The 19,023-nt window shown below is 42.4% G+C and overlaps 1 protein-coding gene across 5 annotated transcripts; it reads right to left on the reverse strand.

Annotated features, from left to right (window-relative positions):
- Nucleotides 1–227: 227 nt before the first annotated feature.
- LOC127091292 (uncharacterized) lies at nucleotides 228–17,977 on the reverse strand. 5 transcript variants are annotated; one of them, XM_051029901.1, is made up of 3 exons: nucleotides 17,612–17,977; nucleotides 15,774–15,838; nucleotides 11,450–13,358 (listed from the first exon to the last, which is right to left on the reverse strand). In XM_051029901.1, exon 3 carries the CDS (start codon nucleotides 13,311–13,313, stop codon nucleotides 11,613–11,615), a length of 1,701 nt encoding a protein of 566 aa, XP_050885858.1. In that variant the 5' UTR covers nucleotides 13,314–13,358; nucleotides 15,774–15,838; nucleotides 17,612–17,977; the 3' UTR covers nucleotides 11,450–11,612. The 5 variants fall into 5 exon arrangements, 3 of the variants coding, with proteins under 3 accessions (XP_050885858.1, XP_050885859.1, XP_050885860.1); XR_007791903.1 differs by lacking the exons at nucleotides 11,450–13,358; nucleotides 15,774–15,838 and adding an exon at nucleotides 228–1,267; XR_007791904.1 differs by lacking the exons at nucleotides 11,450–13,358; nucleotides 15,774–15,838; nucleotides 17,612–17,977 and adding exons at nucleotides 228–1,267; nucleotides 3,041–3,406.
- Nucleotides 17,978–19,023: the final 1,046 nt, after the last annotated feature.

Below are 19,023 nucleotides of genomic sequence, written 5' to 3' on the forward strand. Positions count from 1 at the left end.
AAGGTATTAGCACCCCTCACGTCCGTCGTACTCGACGGGATCCACGTCCTAGAATAAAGAAAAGGTTGCTAAACATCACACACACACACGGGGAACGCAGGTGGGATCAAGAGGAACGGGCTCGATAAGGTATCGCACCTTATGCCTACATATCTTGTCTGGAACAAGAATCAGAGCCACTGTAGTTCGGCTTACGCACGCCAAACAACACAAAACAAATAAACAAGCAAGGGTGGCAAACATGGAGCCCGCCAACCACTGGATGGAATTACGTCAGCATCCGAACCAAAACACACTCAAAACGGCAAACGTGGAGCCCGACTGCCAATCACTGGGCTTACGTCGGCATCCGAACCAAAACACATAGTCAGATAACAAGTAAACGCACACAAAAAAGAAAAAGGTTGCCCGGAGTGGTCTCGCACGACCACCTGCCTACATACCTCGTCTGGAACGAGGATCAGGGCGATGTAGTTCCCCTGAAAGGGACTAAATTGCTAACCAGAAACCGGGGAAAGATACACAACTAGGGAGCTGAGACTCGAGCCTAATGTTGTCATGCATCGTTAACCCTAAGTTCGGTTTTCTATCCTACTTGCATAAACAAGCCTATCCTAACCAGGAAAGAAGCTAGCACACAAGCATACAATCATACATCATCAAATGAGAACAGGTATCTCAAACAAGCATGTCAATTAGATATCCACATAACACGCACTATAGCCAAACAAGGGGCTCAATCAATCAGGTTTGACTGCCTAAGCAAGTCGTCTGTACGGGCTGTGTTTGCTCTTAACCTTGCCATTACGAGGCTAAGGTGAAGCAGATGAAAGGATGAAGTGAGGATCAGACCTCACAGCTCATATCCCTAACCAGGGAGAGCTGACAAATGAGCATGGGTCCAGAATAGGGGAACCCTTCTATACTCGATGACTCTGACTCAATGTGCACTGCACAGGATCTTGGGCTTTTGATCTCAATGCTACAACCATGTAATGGGAGCAAGGAGAAGACTCACTGAATCGTGGGGGACAGGTTGCTTGTCCTACCTTCCACCAATTGCCTTACTTGAAGGACTTTTCCTGCTTGGGCTTAAAAATAAACATACACAAGCATTGCCTCTTAAGGAGGACTTCAGACATTTATTTGCCCGGCCCGGTAATAGCCGGGTCTCCAGACTACATGAAGTAAGAAGGTTATACCTCAAATGCAAGTTGCTTAAGCAAAGCAAAGCAATAGTTCACAAGGAACTGAGCAACTAAAGTACCTGGAAACAATCAAACTCAGTCAATAATCAATCAGACAAACTGTACAACAAGAAGCAGTTTAAACAAACTATGCACAACACAAGGCAAGCCAAGGCTCAAGCCTATGCTTCAACACCTACAAAAAAATGTTATGTTAGTGTACAAACATCCACAACATCAATCAAAATTGGATTTGGATCATTCTCCATGTACATTGCTTTTTTGATCCTGAAAAATCAAGCAAATATTAGCAACTAGACCACTAGGCCAAGCCTAGGGTCCAAAAGCAAGAAAAAAAGTTAAAACAGCAAGGTATTCATTAACCAACATCAAATTAACATCAAACACAAGCAAACATCATTGGTCTCATGTTTATATCATCCACCAAGCTCATGTTATGCACAAAACAATCCATATTGGTTCAAATGAAGCACCAAACATACAAACAGAATTATTGCATTCAAATCCATACCAAAACACATCCAAAAATTCTCAAATTAAATACACCTAAACAGGGGTCAATCAAGGTCTACCATGTCAAATTTGAGCTTAATTGGGCAAATGGAACCATGTCAATGAAAATCAACAAAAACAGACACAGTTACATGCTTCAATTCACAACATCAATGCATACATCCAATTCAAAAATTCATATCTCATTGAAAACAAAAAAGAAATGGATGAGACCAAAACAGGGAGGTCACACAATGTGTCTAGTTCATGCATATCAAATTTCATGGCCATACAATACAATGTGAGCATTTCCCAATCATTCTACCAACCTATGTCATATGAGCTTGCACAAATGATCTCCAGAAATGAAAAATCATGATCAAATAGAAAATGCAATGTAAAATTCCACAAAAATTCATACAATATCTCAACATGCTAACTAACCATCATGCAAAATTTCAGCCAATTCTAACATGTATAGGTCACTCAAAAAAATCCTGCAAGTTGACATAATGAGGTGTGACACAAATTGTCACACCTAAGTTCCAGAATTTGCTGCTCTCTAACCAGGTATCCAAAATTCATGAAATTTACATATAAATAATCCTCAATGAGTCAAGAACCACCACAAAAATTTTCAAGAATTTATTCTACATTATGAGCATTTCATGATCAAATTACAAACATGTATCAAAATGTGACATACATGAGAAAACCCTAGGTCAACTAAAATATTTGCCAAGCACAACTTTGACCAATAGGTCAAAAAAAAACTAGAGTTAACAAGGAAGTCATAGAAAAAATTTCCACATTTTTATGATTTTTTTACTATTTTTTATGAATTATTTAATGTGTTAATGATTTGTTAGAAATTATTGAATATATTATAATTAAGTTAAGATGAATTAGAATAACAGTAGTGGCATTTTAATGTGTTGGCGCATGGCTATAGGACAATTCTGGAGGGAAACAACATTTTGAATTGCCAAGCCAAAAAACAGGATCAAACGCGTTTTACATCCAGCACTGCTTCATCTTCCTCGCGTGTTCGCAAGCTTCCATCTCAAAACCGGTTTCAATCATTTCATCACCAAATTGCACAAACTAATACTCATTGGAAAGGTCTGAATGCATAGATCACGAATATATAACTTAATCAACCTAAATCTAACCGTGTAAACCGGATCGATCGTTTAAAGTTTCGCATTCAAAACTAAAAATCGCTATATCTCATTCTACAATCAACCAAATCGAAAACCACGAATTGCAGCATGTTCAGCAATGAATGAACTACAAAAACCATATCTCAATTCAAGAAATAATGAAACTCGAATCCGCACCTTATTTCGATGACGGCAAGTAATCCGCGAGCTTCGAGCTTCAAATCATGAAAACAGATGTAGAACACGCTTCAGGAAGATGAATGCCAAGCTCAAGTTCAATTAATGTTGCTTCTAGTGTGCGAATTCTTGATTTTCCATTGGAGAGTGAACTTTGGACAGCTGCGAATTACTACTCCTCAAGCTCCAATTTCCAAAAACAGTTTGAGATGATGATGAATGGAGTTCGATGCAAAAAGAATTTCGAAAATTGGTTGAAGAATGAAGAAGTTTGATGAATTTGAAGATTTGTGTTCTTGATAAAAGTTGAGAGAATTGGAATGGTTTTGAGATCCAATCTTGGAGTGTGTGAATTCTGTTGTCATTAGCAAGAGATTATGAATATATATGGTAGCCTTAATCATGCTTAAGTGTGTAATCAACCAAATTAGCATTGTAAGTGAAAATGTCATTTTCCAAATGAAGGGTAAAATTGGAATTTCACCATGACAGCTAGCGCCACCTGTTTTGACAGCACATACACCTTCTAAATATCATATGTGAACTGTAGAAACTTGTTTCATGCTCATTGGTTGCTCCATTCTCAAATTCACCATATGTATGCATTTGGTCCATTTTTGTCATTTCCATTTTTCAAGACAAAATCCAAATTAAAAGCCTTATGCATGAAATGAAAATTCAAACACATTCTAAATGCCATTCCTGAGGTGTTGGAAAAAGTCCCATTCAAAAATTCCCAATATTTTGACATTTGGACGATTTTGCCCCTGGTCCAATTCAGCTGTCCAGTTGAAAAGTGACTTTTTGCCTTGGCCACTTTTGGGAAAATCCAATGATGCACCCTCAAAGTACATGTCAAATGGAGTTTGTGCATATAAAGAACTTGCAATTTGGACAAACCATGTGGAAGTTATGGCCTCCTGATTACGGTCTTTTCTGAAATTCAATGAGCCATATCTCGCAAACCGTACATCGGATTTTCAAGTTCTTGGACTTTTTGGAAAGGTGAGAACAAGATCTACATCTTTCATGTTGAACAATTTTTCATTTGAAGCTTCCTTGGACTTCTGTTTTTGAGGTCAAAAACCTTCCATTTTTGGAAACTTCAATTACAAGTCACTTGCTATTTTTGGCAGTTTTTGTCCTGACTTGATTTTCTTCAGTTTTAAGCTTTGCAATGTCATTTAACACTTGTTCCAACATGAATGAAGTGTGTCTAACTCATCTCCACCTCCAAATCCATCAGATCATGTACAGTTGACCACAGTTGACTTTTCATCCGATAGATGAATCTGGCAATGCATAGATCAATTTAAACCCCAATCTCCAACTGAAATGGCTCAAGGGTGACACCCTAGCCTCAATAAGCACCATATAATCATAGAATGATCCTCATCTCCTTCATAAACCCCATCTCCTGATCCAGCCCTGATTGGCCCAATACAACTGATTAGGGTTGACCAGTGGTCAAAACCCTAATCTCAAGGAATCTTCTCCAATCTCCTGATGACATCCAACCATGATGATGATGATGTATCAATTCAAACAAGATGAAGACCACTATCCTTGGAAATCATGAAACCCTAATTCACAGTCCAATCCTCAGATGGCCCATGATCAGTCATTGAACCCTAGCTTGCACCTTTGAACTTCCTCATCTCCTGATTAAGACTTGGGAAGATGGCTTGCACTATGTAACCACATGTTATGCAATATGAAATGCCTAATGCCCTAAAATTAAATGCAAATATGTTAATGCTAGTCCCAAGAGAGGAGGGCAAATTTTGAGGTGTTACAGCTGCCCCTATTCAATCCACTGTGAACCTGTCGATACGAAATAGCCTCGGCTTTCGGATGATCAGGGTGAAGAGTGATTGAATACCAAGAACAGACGAACAATTTGCACTCTGATGGGATATAATTAACAGCGCCTGTCAGCATCGGCGAAGAAACAGTTTCGGAAAACGTCGACCTGGATACCAAAATAAATGGTAACACAGGGATAACCATGGTCTGATCACCACACATCCACTCGGGATTCTCATTCTTTCTTTCCTTATTGTTATATTTTTTGCTTTTCTTGAACCCCGGAACTTCTTTTCTCCTTCTTGGTCTGAAAACCACTTCGGTCTAAATACCACCTCGATCTGAATACCGGAAAACTGGCCTGAATGCCACAAGTACATCGACCTGATCGTCGGAAACTTCTTCGGTCTGAACACCGGAAAATCGGCCTGAACGCCACTTCGGTCTGAATACCGCCTCGGTCTGAATACCGGAAAATTGGCCTGAATGCCATAAGTACATCGACCTGATCGTCGGAAACTTCTTCGATCTGAACACCGGAAAATCGGCCTGAACGCCACTTCGGTCTGAATACCGCCTCGGTCTGAATACCGGAAAACTGGCCTGAATGCCACAAGTACATCGACCTGATCGTCGGAAACTTCTTCGATCTGAGAATCGGAAATTGGCCTGAACGCCACTTCGGTCTGAATACCGCCTCGGTCTGAATACCGGAAAATTGGCCTGAATGCCATAAGTACATCGACCTGATCGTCGGAAACTTCTTCGATCTGAGAATCGGAAATTGGCCTGAACGCCACTTCGGTCTGAATACCGCCTCGGTCTGAATACCGGAAAATTGGCCTGAATGCCATAAGTACATCGACCTGATCGTCGGAAACTTCTTCGATCTGAGAATCGGAAATTGGCCTGAACGCCACTTCGGTCTGAATACCGCCTCGGTCTGAATACCGGAAAATTGGCCTGAATGCCATAAGTACATCGACCTGATCGTCGGAAACTTCTTCGATCTGAGAATCGGAAATTGGCCTGAACGCCACTTCGGTCTGAATACCGCCTCGGTCTGAATACCGGAAAATTGGCCTGAATGCCATAAGTACATCGACCTGATCGTCGGAAACTTCTTCGATCTGAACACCGGAAAATCGGAAATTGGCCTGAACGCCACTTCGGTCTGAATACCGCCTCGGTCTGAATACCGGAAAATTGGCCTGAATGCCATAAGTACATCGACCTGATCGTCGGAAACTTCTTCGATCTGAGAATCGGAAATTGGCCTGAACGCCACTGATCCCCAATCATTGCATTTGAACCCCGGAATCGCGCTGATCGCGTAACGTCCTCTGATTTTATTTCCATCTCTGTCCGACGGAAAAACTCATCCAGTATCGTACTACTGGGGTACAACAAATCTCAAGCGGTAACCACGGCCCGAGTAACTGATACTTGCAATACTGATGATTTTCCAACTAGTGAAACCACTCCTCAAACGGTAATCACGGCTCGAATAGCATCTTCACCCACTGGCAGAACCATATCTCAAACGGTAACCACGGCTTGAGACTAGCCTATGCTTGCAATGATGCATGATTGATTTTTCTGCGTAATGCTCCATAATTATGGAAATGCTACGCGATTTATTATTTTCCTATGCAATATGCCATGTCATTTTTTCATGATGAATGCATAAAAATAAAAACATCCCCCTCAAGGGATTCTTCTGGGGAACACGAGACTCTCTGCTGAGGAACTCGTCACCGCTCCAATTCCACCCTGCTGGGGAATAACTGCTGCTGGGAATAAGGCAACCCTTGTTGGGAAGAACCTCTTTCGCACCCAATCCACTCGAGAAACTGCTGGGGATAAGCACCCACCAACACTCTGTGGGGATACAACAGTCTTTGACTTGCTGGGGATAGCAATCCTGACTCCGCCTCGGGAAAACCCTCACAGATACCCGCTGACTTCACTGGGGAAATACTCACAGATACTCTGCTAGGGGAATAGCAACCTCCAGGCTCCACTGGGGAAACATCCATATATCACCTGCTGGGGATAACCATCCCGACCCTGCTAAGGAACCGCATACCATTCCGCTGGGGACAACCCACGCAATCCATAGGTAGAATCATCTCAGCTGGGGGATGCAAAAATTTGTCCACTACGGGAACTTGTTCAATCCACTGGTAGGATGAACACTGTTGGAGATATATTTCTTTGAAAAAGACCCGCTCCACTCGGGGAATAACAACCTTCTGACCTGGCTGCCGAGGAAACACCGTTGTAAATCTGCCTGGGTATAACCATACTGACTCGGCTGAGGAGCTAGTCCCCGGATTCTGCTTAGGGACTTAGCTGGAAAATGAGAATTCCCAGACTCATCTGGACCTTTTCTGCTCCATCATCTTGTATTCCAAGCCGCTCCGTGCTCGACGAGAACGTACTCCTGGGATTTATACAGAAATCTCAATTTTCCGACTTTGAAGAGTCTTCTTGGTTAATTCCAAAGGTCGTCGGACGTCCCTCCGTCGTCTCTTCGTCACCCTTCTTCGTCCCGGACCGAACTCTGCGGGGAATTCCTACAGACTTTCAAATCTTCTGACTTTGAAGAGTCTTCTTGATTATCATCAAGGATCGTCGTACGCCTCAACGCCTTCGTCATCTTTCATACACTCGTCCCTGACCGGACTCTCTGGGGATTTCTCTTGCCAAAGCTTCCACATCACAACCTGCAAGTGAGTGAAAAGTATCTAACAGTTCCTGCAAAACAGATCGTTAGATAAAACCGTGCCCCAGGCGTGTCAAGATTTCAACACTTGGGTCACTCAACCTTCCAAATAAGATTTCAAGCTTTCAAGCTTATAAACATGCATTGGAAGGGACCTGTATGTATTAAAATGCAACATTCTTTATCAAAAATATCTGGATGTTTTCGCAATCAAAGCGGTAATGAAAAACAAAAACAAAATTATTTGACTGAATATGCATTTTATTGATGGAAAAAGTGTGTGGCTCAAATGAGCAATACAAAAGGAAGCAATTCCTGAAAAGAGGTAATTGCGCTCAAAAGGAAAAATCTATCCTAATGGCAATGTGAAACCCGTGATCTCATCGAGTTCCAACTCGGTTACACCCCATATGTCCTCAGACTCTCCATGCTTTCTGCCTTCTGAATAAGACGATTCTAACTGATCCCTACCGGGTATTATCCATGATGCTTTAACCAAAGCGCAAACGATCATGCTGGACGCAGTTGTTCGTTTCAATCCCTCTTTTGCCTGGACCGCCCTTTCGGGTTTTCAGTCCACCGGGATACCCATTTTTGCCCAAGTCGCCTTCTCAGGTTTTCGACTTGCCGGGTGTACATTTTCATTTTTATCCCTAATTTTTGCCCGAACCTCTTTTCTGTTTTTGGTTCGCCGGGATGCCCATTTTTGCCTGGACTATTTTGTTCTTTTCGTCCAGCGGGTCAATTTATACGAAGTATTTTTTAACTGCGTCCGCATTCACAGGGGATGGAAAATCCTCACCATCCATGGTCGTTAACAACAAGGCTCCGCCAGAGAAAACCTTCTTGACCACGAATGGACCTTCATAATTCGGTGTCCATTTGCCCCTTCGATCGTTTTGAGGAGGAAGGATCCTTTTCAGCACCATATCACCTACGTGATACACCCGAGGTCGCACCTTCTTGTCAAAAGCACACTTCATCCGTTGCTGATACAACTGCCCATGACAGATGGCTGCTAGCCTCTTTTCCTCAATCAGGCTCAACTCTTCGTACCGGGTCCTTACCCATTCAGCCTCTTGCAACTTCACGTCCATCAGGACTCTCAACGAGGGAATCTGAACCTCAACAGGTAGTACAGCCTCCATCCCATATACCAACGAGAATGGAGTTGCCCCAGTAGATGTGCGCACCGACGTTCGATACCCATGCAATGCAAACGGCAACATCTCATGCCAATCCTTGTAGGTTACCACCATTTTCTGCACAATCTTCTTTATATTCTTGTTGGCTGCCTCAACCGCCCCATTCATCTTCGGACGATAGGGAGAAGAATTGTGATGCTCAATCTTGAATTCCCGACACAGCTCTGCCATCATCTTATTATTCAAGTTAGAACCATTATCAGTAATGATTCTCTCGGGAACTCCATATCGGCAAATGATGTCTCTCTTGAGAAATCTAGCAACAACCTGCTTCGTCACATTCGTATAAGAGGCTGCTTCTACCCACTTGGTGAAGTAATCAATAGCCACTAATATGAATCTGTGCCCATTCGAAGCCGTAGGCTCTATCTTTCCAATCATATCAATGCCCCACATAGCAAACGGCCATGGAGACGACATTAAGCTCAACGGATTTGGAGGCACGTGCACCTTATCAGCATAAATCTGGCATTTATGACACTTCCGCACGAAATTAAAACATTGGGCCTCCATTGTCATCCAATAATAACCTGCTCTCAGCAGCTTCTTCACCATTGCATTCCCACTGGCATGGGTACCGAACGATCCCTCATGAACCTCTTTCATCAATTGGCTTGCTTCTGCATCATCAACACATCTGAGCAAGACCCAATCAAAATTCCGCTTATACAAAACCCCATCCTTATTCAGGTAGAACACCATGGCTAACCTCCGCAGAGTCTTTCTATCTTTCTTCGATGCTCCCTCAGGATACTCTTGAGCCTCTAGATAGCGCTTGATATCATAATACCACGGCTTCTCATCATCAGAGGCCGTATCAACAGCAAACACATAAGCCGGTCTATCCAGACGTCCCACTTCAACATGGGACTTTGCTATCATGTCATCAACATAGCAATCGATTTCATGATGAATCATATCATGAAACAAAGTCACCATGGCTCTCTGATATAGGCACTGGCGTTCTGCTTCTTTAGAAGGCAGTCTTCTTTCCATAGTAGCTTGAGCATAATGATATCGGTATCTGTCTCGGCATACCCTGACATGACCAGGTAGAGACATCCACATGCTCTTCCAACAAGCCTACCATCCTGCTTTCAACTTGCCTCTGAAACGGCCCGGATTTTCATCTCCTTCCTGACCTCGGCGGTGCGTGGAATAACAATCTCAACCCGCTCCTCGGGCGGCTGAATCACCTTCTCCTCTTGTTTTAGCAATCTGATTAATTCCAGCAGATCACAGTCTTCTTCGTCTTCTTCTTCAGCAAGATAGATCGGTTTATCGAAGTCATATGAGGGGTAACCAAATTGTTATCGACGAGATCCGGAAACTTGTTTTTGAAGTCGGAACGAGACAAAACAAAAAGATAAAAATGAAAATAAACATTGTCATTTTTATTTTGTTTTTAAACTGCAAAAATAAATGAAAAACAGGGAACGCCGCTTTTTGACTGAAAAACATCCTTTTATTCATGATGCAGAAATGCAAATTTAAACATGAGGTGGCCCTTACAATGGACCATTGCGTGTCGGGCAACACGTATGGCTTTCATGCAAATAAACTGAAAACAAGAAATAATACTCTTCCAGACGAGTAACAGTGTTGATCTTTTAGGCCTTCCAGCTCCCTGGCACGCACGATTTTATCCACTGATCAATTCCCCAGTCACTGTTAGTTTCTTTACCCACTGCCCGGGTGTAATTTGAATCTTCAGTAATTGCATTCCCCATCACCTGACCATGCGCCGGTATGGGATTAGCATTAACATCTGTCAATAGTGAAAAATGGAGGGCCTTGGACTCCAGCAGGTCTTGAACAGTATGCTTAAAGGCTCTACAACCCTCAATGTCATGCCCCTGCGTACCAGAATGAAATTCACACCTGGCGTTCTCATTATAGTTTGGTGGCCACTGATCTGCTCTCAATGGAGCTAACGTCCTTGGCTGAACCATCCCCAGATCCATCAACTTTTTAAACAGAGCAGCATATGGCATGGGTGGCTTGTCAAAATGACGATCAACCCCTTTTCCTTTCACCTGATTCCCAGCTCCCTGTCTCTTCTGTGGAGTTGGCTGAGGTTGCTGCCGGATTGACTGATTACCAGCAGGGATGGTTACTGCAGCAGTGTGCTGGTAGTAACGACCTCTACCGTGTCCTCTCTGGGCGTACACAACACTCGAGTCACCCTCATCCTTGCACTGGTCATTACCAAAGGATTTCTTCGGTCCAGACAACGAAGTGTTTCCTTGCATGTTCCCCATCTTCAACCAGTCTTCAATCCTCCTCACCTTTTCGGCAATTACCTTTTGCTCCAAGGCGAACTCTTGCATGACACTGATCAGTTCTCCCATCCTCTTTTTCAGCTCGAGAATGTCAGCGTTGGACGAATTCATCATTCCTGTGTCAATCAAAACAGGTTAGAAACTGACACCTGCAAAACAGAAAACAAGTTATTATGCATGAATGCAATGTCTATCCATATGAAGAACACTTTGTCTCTCGATCCTGGCTTCATTGAGACATATAACAATCCGCGGCAAACTTCTTATATTCAGCATTCAATCTCATCGTGCAGATCGGAGATATGTGATTTGGCATGAATACCCCCAACCATGTGTGTGCTTGTGTGAGTGCATACGGTAAAGCAAATAAAGCTTGAAGATCAATCACTGACTGAAAATCACCATCCATAACCAAAAGAGTGCACTATCAGTGCCATAGTCATACATCAACTCAGATAAAGCCAAATACAATCCTCCAGAATCAGGAAAAGAAATACAAACAAGTGAATTCCGTCAACAAGCCTGACGGTAATCCAACACAAATGAAAGATCTAGCTAGATGAGGGTCCCGCAGGTGGCCCTATCTCATCTTCCATCCTCGCGAACTCTGCGGCGAACCTGAGCTCGGTGTTCTCCTGCTGTAGTCTTCCAACTTCCTTCTGATGAATCTTCATCTGCCTGAAGTAATGGTCTCTCTCAGCTAGGTAATGATCTCTCTCAGCCCTGATCTTTGCCTTCTCCGCTTCCCACTCTGCAGCAAGAACTCTGGCTCTCTCATCTCTCTGTTCCTTGGCAAGGATTTGCCTCCTCTTCTCATCCTCAATCACCTTCGATGCTCTGAACAGCTTCTCCTTGGTGATGTCATGCTCCTTGTTAGATGATGCTAAGGCCTGGCTGATCTTCCCATAGTAGGTTGTATCCATCTCGAAGCGTTTGGCCTCCAAGGCATGCCGCTTGTCCTGATCTTCCATCTTTACTTTCATCTCTTGGTTGGATGTCTGAATCCGAGCAACAGTCATCTCTAACTCCGCTTTCTCCGCAAGTAACTGATCTCTAGCCCTCTTCATCTCAAGGAATTCTTCCATGCTGACAGAAGAACTTGGACCCTCGATCCTAGGACACACAGAGTCACCTCCAGGAAACGGTAGAAATGTAGACTCAATCCTCTTCCGCAACCAATCCTCAAATAGTGGAAAATACCGGCAGTTGACTTTGCCATAAGGAACCTTACCCCTCCTCTGGATATCTCGCCATTCGTCCAATACCTGCCTCAACTTGGTCTGGTTACCATCAATCGGGAAATAGAAGGACTCCTGAATCTCTCGCCCGAGAGGAGGACCCTCTATAGCAAACCCCATCTGTCTCCGGAGAAGCATCGGGTTGTAATTAATGCAACCCTGAACTCCCACTAAAGGCACATTAGGTAAACTCCCGCAACTGCAGATGAAGTCCCGACCAGCTAAACCATTATGAGTCCAAGCGATGTCATCAGCCCGCAGACCCATCAATCGGAAGGACCACTTGACACTAGGGTCAATCTGAACAAAAGCACCTCGGGAAGGCAAATACCCCATGAACCATCTAAAGAGCAACTGAGAGCAGCATCTGACCAGACCCCCACGCCTCTTCTCATTCCTGTTATGCACTGAATAGTAGACATCTCCAATCAGGGTAGGAATAGGGTTTCTCTGCATAAACAATCTGATAGCATTATGGTCCACAAAATTCTTCTGGTTAGGAAACAACACAATCCCATAAATGCTCACAGCAATCAGAGCACAGACCGTCTTCCAGTTACCCACAGCAGCATGTTCCTTGGCATTGGCCTCCAAGAAACTCAAATGAAACCCGGGTAGCTTTCCTTTTTCCTTCAAACCTTCCTTGACCATTTCCGGACTCAAATAAAGAGCACGTGAAATTCCAAGGACATCTGGCTCTGCTCTGGTGACATGAAAAGGAATCTGATCACGGATCTGAATACCCAGGATGCTGACATAATCCTCCATCAGAGGTCCCAACAGATAGTCTGGAAAAACGAAACACCTCAACCCAGGGTCATAGAACTGAAGAAGAGTGTGGATGGCGCTCCTGTCGCAGTCAGTGAGTCTGAAAACCATCTTCAGAATACCGCCGTATGACTCTCTAAACATTCCCACATGGTCAGGAGTAATCAATGCTATCATATCCTTGAGCACACCAATCTCTGGATCAAAGAAACTGTAAGCAATGTTGTTCTTCAAACCGGTCCTCATACTGGAGCAGAAATCTCTCAACCAGAATCTCGATCAAAAGTGTCCCTGCATATGGGTAAACATGGGTTAGATGCAATTAATGCAAAATGTAATGATGCTGATGAATGAATGCAATGCGTTGCCATCCTCCAAGCCATCTGATCATTTGCACTGAATCTGGGCTCTGAACTGATCATAACCATCTGAGGAATGTACAATCCCAATTCTGACCCACGGGTTCCGAAATAAACGGAAGACAGATACATCATCATCACCATCATCACCAAACCATATCCGAGTAGACACATCACCCCTATCTGAATCGGCCCGGGGAACCCGAAATAAACGGATCCCCACTGATAAAATATCTCGGCCCGGGGAATCCGAAATAAACGGATCCCCACTGATAAGTCACGGACAGCACTCCGGCGTCACGGCAATAAATGACCATAAATCCGACTTATAATTATGTCTCTGAATCACAGATCAAAAGTCACCATCTGGAGGCTATCTGAACAAACATCTGACAGAACAACCCTCCCCTCACAGGTAAGTTCTAATCAAGTCATCCTAAGGCGGATAATGGTCTCGACAATCGGGCGGAGATACTCAATGGGTTTGCCCTTTCGGGTGTGCCATTGTAGCTCCCTTAAAATCGTCTAAACCAAAGATCCGGGAATGATCGGTCACCAGAGTCAACAACTCAAATGGAGTGACTCAAACAAAGCGGAATATCCACAGAGATGAGCACTATCAAGTGAGCCTCGTCCGGCTTGTGGCACATCACGCCGCCAGGCACATGTTGACTTAACATGAAAGAGGCAACGTGAGACCACACTAGTCCTAGGTGTATACTCGGGCCTGGGTTTTAGCCCCACTCAGAACACCCTCCCCAAACAACAGAACCACCTGCAGAGGGCGGCAACAACATGATAGTATGATGCATGCAGACATTAATGCAAATATAGATACACACTGGTTAGAATAATAAACGCAATAATCAACACATACAAGCAACCTAAACCAATCCTAGAACGCTAGGAAGGACTCGCTTAGGGACGATGGACCAGCATAGGTCAACATGTCTGTTAGTCCCCAGTGAAGTCGCCAGCTGTCGCATCCTGCGAAAAATCAACCGGCGAGACTCAAATAAAAACACACAGAGCCGCCACTAAACGTTATTTATCCCAAGATAGGGAAAGGAAACGCTCAGAGAAACCTGGAAAGACATGGTCTCGCGACCAGAGAGAAAAGGTTCGGGAGTCGGTTACGCAAGGGGAAGGTATTAGCACCCCTCACGTCCGTCGTACTCGACGGGATCCACGTCCTAGAATAAAGAAAAGGTTGCTAAACATCACACACACACACGGGGAACGCAGGTGGGATCAAGAGGAACGGGCTCGATAAGGTATCGCACCTTATGCCTACATATCTTGTCTGGAACAAGAATCAGAGCCACTGTAGTTCGGCTTACGCACGCCAAACAACACAAAACAAATAAACAAGCAAGGGTGGCAAACATGGAGCCCGCCAACCACTGGATGGAATTACGTCAGCATCCGAACCAAAACACACTCAAAACGGCAAACGTGGAGCCCGACTGCCAATCACTGGGCTTACGTCGGCATCCGAACCAAAACACATAGTCAGATAACAAGTAAACGCACACAAAAAAGAAAAAGGTTGCCCGGAGTGGTCTCGCACGACCACCTGCCTACATACCTCGTCTGGAACGAGGATCAGGGCGATGTAGTTCCCCTGAAAGGGACTAAATTGCTAACCAGAAACCGGGGAAAGATACACAACTAGGGAGCTGAGACTCGAGCCTAATGTTGTCATGCATCGTTAACCCTAAGTTCGGTTTTCTATCCTACTTGCATAAACAAGCCTATCCTAACCAGGAAAGAAGCTAGCACACAAGCATACAATCATACATCATCAAATGAGAACAGGTATCTCAAACAAGCATGTCAATTAGATATCCACATAACACGCACTATAGCCAAACAAGGGGCTCAATCAATCAGGTTTGACTGCCTAAGCAAGTCGTCTGTACGGGCTGTGTTTGCTCTTAACCTTGCCATTACGAGGCTAAGGTGAAGCAGATGAAAGGATGAAGTGAGGATCAGACCTCACAGCTCATATCCCTAACCAGGGAGAGCTGACAAATGAGCATGGGTCCAGAATAGGGGAACCCTTCTATACTCGATGACTCTGACTCAATGTGCACTGCACAGGATCTTGGGCTTTTGATCTCAATGCTACAACCATGTAATGGGAGCAAGGAGAAGACTCACTGAATCGTGGGGGACAGGTTGCTTGTCCTACCTTCCACCAATTGCCTTACTTGAAGGACTTTTCCTGCTTGGGCTTAAAAATAAACATACACAAGCATTGCCTCTTAAGGAGGACTTCAGACATTTATTTGCCCGGCCCGGTAATAGCCGGGTCTCCAGACTACATGAAGTAAGAAGGTTATACCTCAAATGCAAGTTGCTTAAGCAAAGCAAAGCAATAGTTCACAAGGAACTGAGCAACTAAAGTACCTGGAAACAATCAAACTCAGTCAATAATCAATCAGACAAACTGTACAACAAGAAGCAGTTTAAACAAACTATGCACAACACAAGGCAAGCCAAGGCTCAAGCCTATGCTTCAACACCTACAAAAAAATGTTATGTTAGTGTACAAACATCCACAACATCAATCAAAATTGGATTTGGATCATTCTCCATGTACATTGCTTTTTTGATCCTGAAAAATCAAGCAAATATTAGCAACTAGACCACTAGGCCAAGCCTAGGGTCCAAAAGCAAGAAAAAAAGTTAAAACAGCAAGGTATTCATTAACCAACATCAAATTAACATCAAACACAAGCAAACATCATTGGTCTCATGTTTATATCATCCACCAAGCTCATGTTATGCACAAAACAATCCATATTGGTTCAAATGAAGCACCAAACATACAAACAGAATTATTGCATTCAAATCCATACCAAAACACATCCAAAAATTCTCAAATTAAATACACCTAAACAGGGGTCAATCAAGGTCTACCATGTCAAATTTGAGCTTAATTGGGCAAATGGAACCATGTCAATGAAAATCAACAAAAACAGACACAGTTACATGCTTCAATTCACAACATCAATGCATACATCCAATTCAAAAATTCATATCTCATTGAAAACAAAAAAGAAATGGATGAGACCAAAACAGGGAGGTCACACAATGTGTCTAGTTCATGCATATCAAATTTCATGGCCATACAATACAATGTGAGCATTTCCCAATCATTCTACCAACCTATGTCATATGAGCTTGCACAAATGATCTCCAGAAATGAAAAATCATGATCAAATAGAAAATGCAATGTAAAATTCCACAAAAATTCATACAATATCTCAACATGCTAACTAACCATCATGCAAAATTTCAGCCAATTCTAACATGTATAGGTCACTCAAAAAAATCCTGCAAGTTGACATAATGAGGTGTGACACAAATTGTCACACCTAAGTTCCAGAATTTGCTGCTCTCTAACCAGGTATCCAAAATTCATGAAATTTACATATAAATAATCCTCAATGAGTCAAGAACCACCACAAAAATTTTCAAGAATTTATTCTACATTATGAGCATTTCATGATCAAATTACAAACATGTATCAAAATGTGACATACATGAGAAAACCCTAGGTCAACTAAAATATTTGCCAAGCACAACTTTGACCAATAGGTCAAAAAAAAACTAGAGTTAACAAGGAAGTCATAGAAAAAATTTCCACATTTTTATGATTTTTTTACTATTTTTTATGAATTATTTAATGTGTTAATGATTTGTTAGAAATTATTGAATATATTATAATTAAGTTAAGATGAATTAGAATAACAGTAGTGGCATTTTAATGTGTTGGCGCATGGCTATAGGACAATTCTGGAGGGAAACAACATTTTGAATTGCCAAGCCAAAAAACAGGATCAAACGCGTTTTACATCCAGCACTGCTTCATCTTCCTCGCGTGTTCGCAAGCTTCCATCTCAAAACCGGTTTCAATCATTTCATCACCAAATTGCACAAACTAATACTCATTGGAAAGGTCTGAATGCATAGATCACGAATATATAACTTAATCAACCTAAATCTAACCGTGTAAACCGGATCGATCGTTTAAAGTTTCGCATTCAAAACTAAAAATCGCTATATCTCATTCTACAATCAACCAAATCGAAAACCACGAATTGCAGCATGTTCAGCAATGAATGAACTACAAAAACCATATCTCAATTCAAGAAATAATGAAACTCGAATCCGCACCTTATTTCGATGACGGCAAGTAATCCGCGAGCTTCGAGCTTCAAATCATGAAAACAGATGTAGAACACGCTTCAGGAAGATGAATGCCAAGCTCAAGTTCAATTAATGTTGCTTCTAGTGTGCGAATTCTTGATTTTCCATTGGAGAGTGAACTTTGGACAGCTGCGAATTACTACTCCTCAAGCTCCAATTTCCAAAAACAGTTTGAGATGATGATGAATGGAGTTCGATGCAAAAAGAATTTCGAAAATTGGTTGAAGAATGAAGAAGTTTGATGAATTTGAAGATTTGTGTTCTTGATAAAAGTTGAGAGAATTGGAATGGTTTTGAGATCCAATCTTGGAGTGTGTGAATTCTGTTGTCATTAGCAAGAGATTATGAATATATATGGTAGCCTTAATCATGCTTAAGTGTGTAATCAACCAAATTAGCATTGTAAGTGAAAATGTCATTTTCCAAATGAAGGGTAAAATTGGAATTTCACCATGACAGCTAGCGCCACCTGTTTTGACAGCACATACACCTTCTAAATATCATATGTGAACTGTAGAAACTTGTTTCATGCTCATTGGTTGCTCCATTCTCAAATTCACCATATGTATGCATTTGGTCCATTTTTGTCATTTCCATTTTTCAAGACAAAATCCAAATTAAAAGCCTTATGCATGAAATGAAAATTCAAACACATTCTAAATGCCATTCCTGAGGTGTTGGAAAAAGTCCCATTCAAAAATTCCCAATATTTTGACATTTGGACGATTTTGCCCCTGGTCCAATTCAGCTGTCCAGTTGAAAAGTGACTTTTTGCCTTGGCCACTTTTGGGAAAATCCAATGATGCACCCTCAAAGTACATGTCAAATGGAGTTTGTGCATATAAAGAACTTGCAATTTGGACAAACCATGTGGAAGTTATGGCCTCCTGATTACGGTCTTTTCTGAAATTCAATGAGCCATATCTCGCAAACCGTACATCGGATTTTCAAGTTCTTGGACTTTTTGGAAAGGTGAGAACAAGATCTACATCTTTCATGTTGAACAATTTTTCATTTGAAGCTTCCTTGGACTTCTGTTTTTGAGGTCAAAAACCTTCCATTTTTGGAAACTTCAATTACAAGTCACTTGCTATTTTTGGCAGTTTTTGTCCTGACTTGATTTTCTTCAGTTTTAAGCTTTGCAATGTCATTTAACACTTGTTCCAACATGAATGAAGTGTGTCTAACTCATCTCCACCTCCAAATCCATCAGATCATGTACAGTTGACCACAGTTGACTTTTCATCCGATAGATGAATCTGGCAATGCATAGATCAATTTAAACCCCAATCTCCAACTGAAATGGCTCAAGGGTGACACCCTAGCCTCAATAAGCACCATATAATCATAGAATGATCCTCATCTCCTTCATAAACCCC

The sequence above is a fragment of the Lathyrus oleraceus genome, chromosome 6 (genome assembly GCF_024323335.1).
Source record: "Lathyrus oleraceus cultivar Zhongwan6 chromosome 6, CAAS_Psat_ZW6_1.0, whole genome shotgun sequence".
NCBI lineage: Eukaryota > Viridiplantae > Streptophyta > Magnoliopsida > Fabales > Fabaceae > Lathyrus > Lathyrus oleraceus.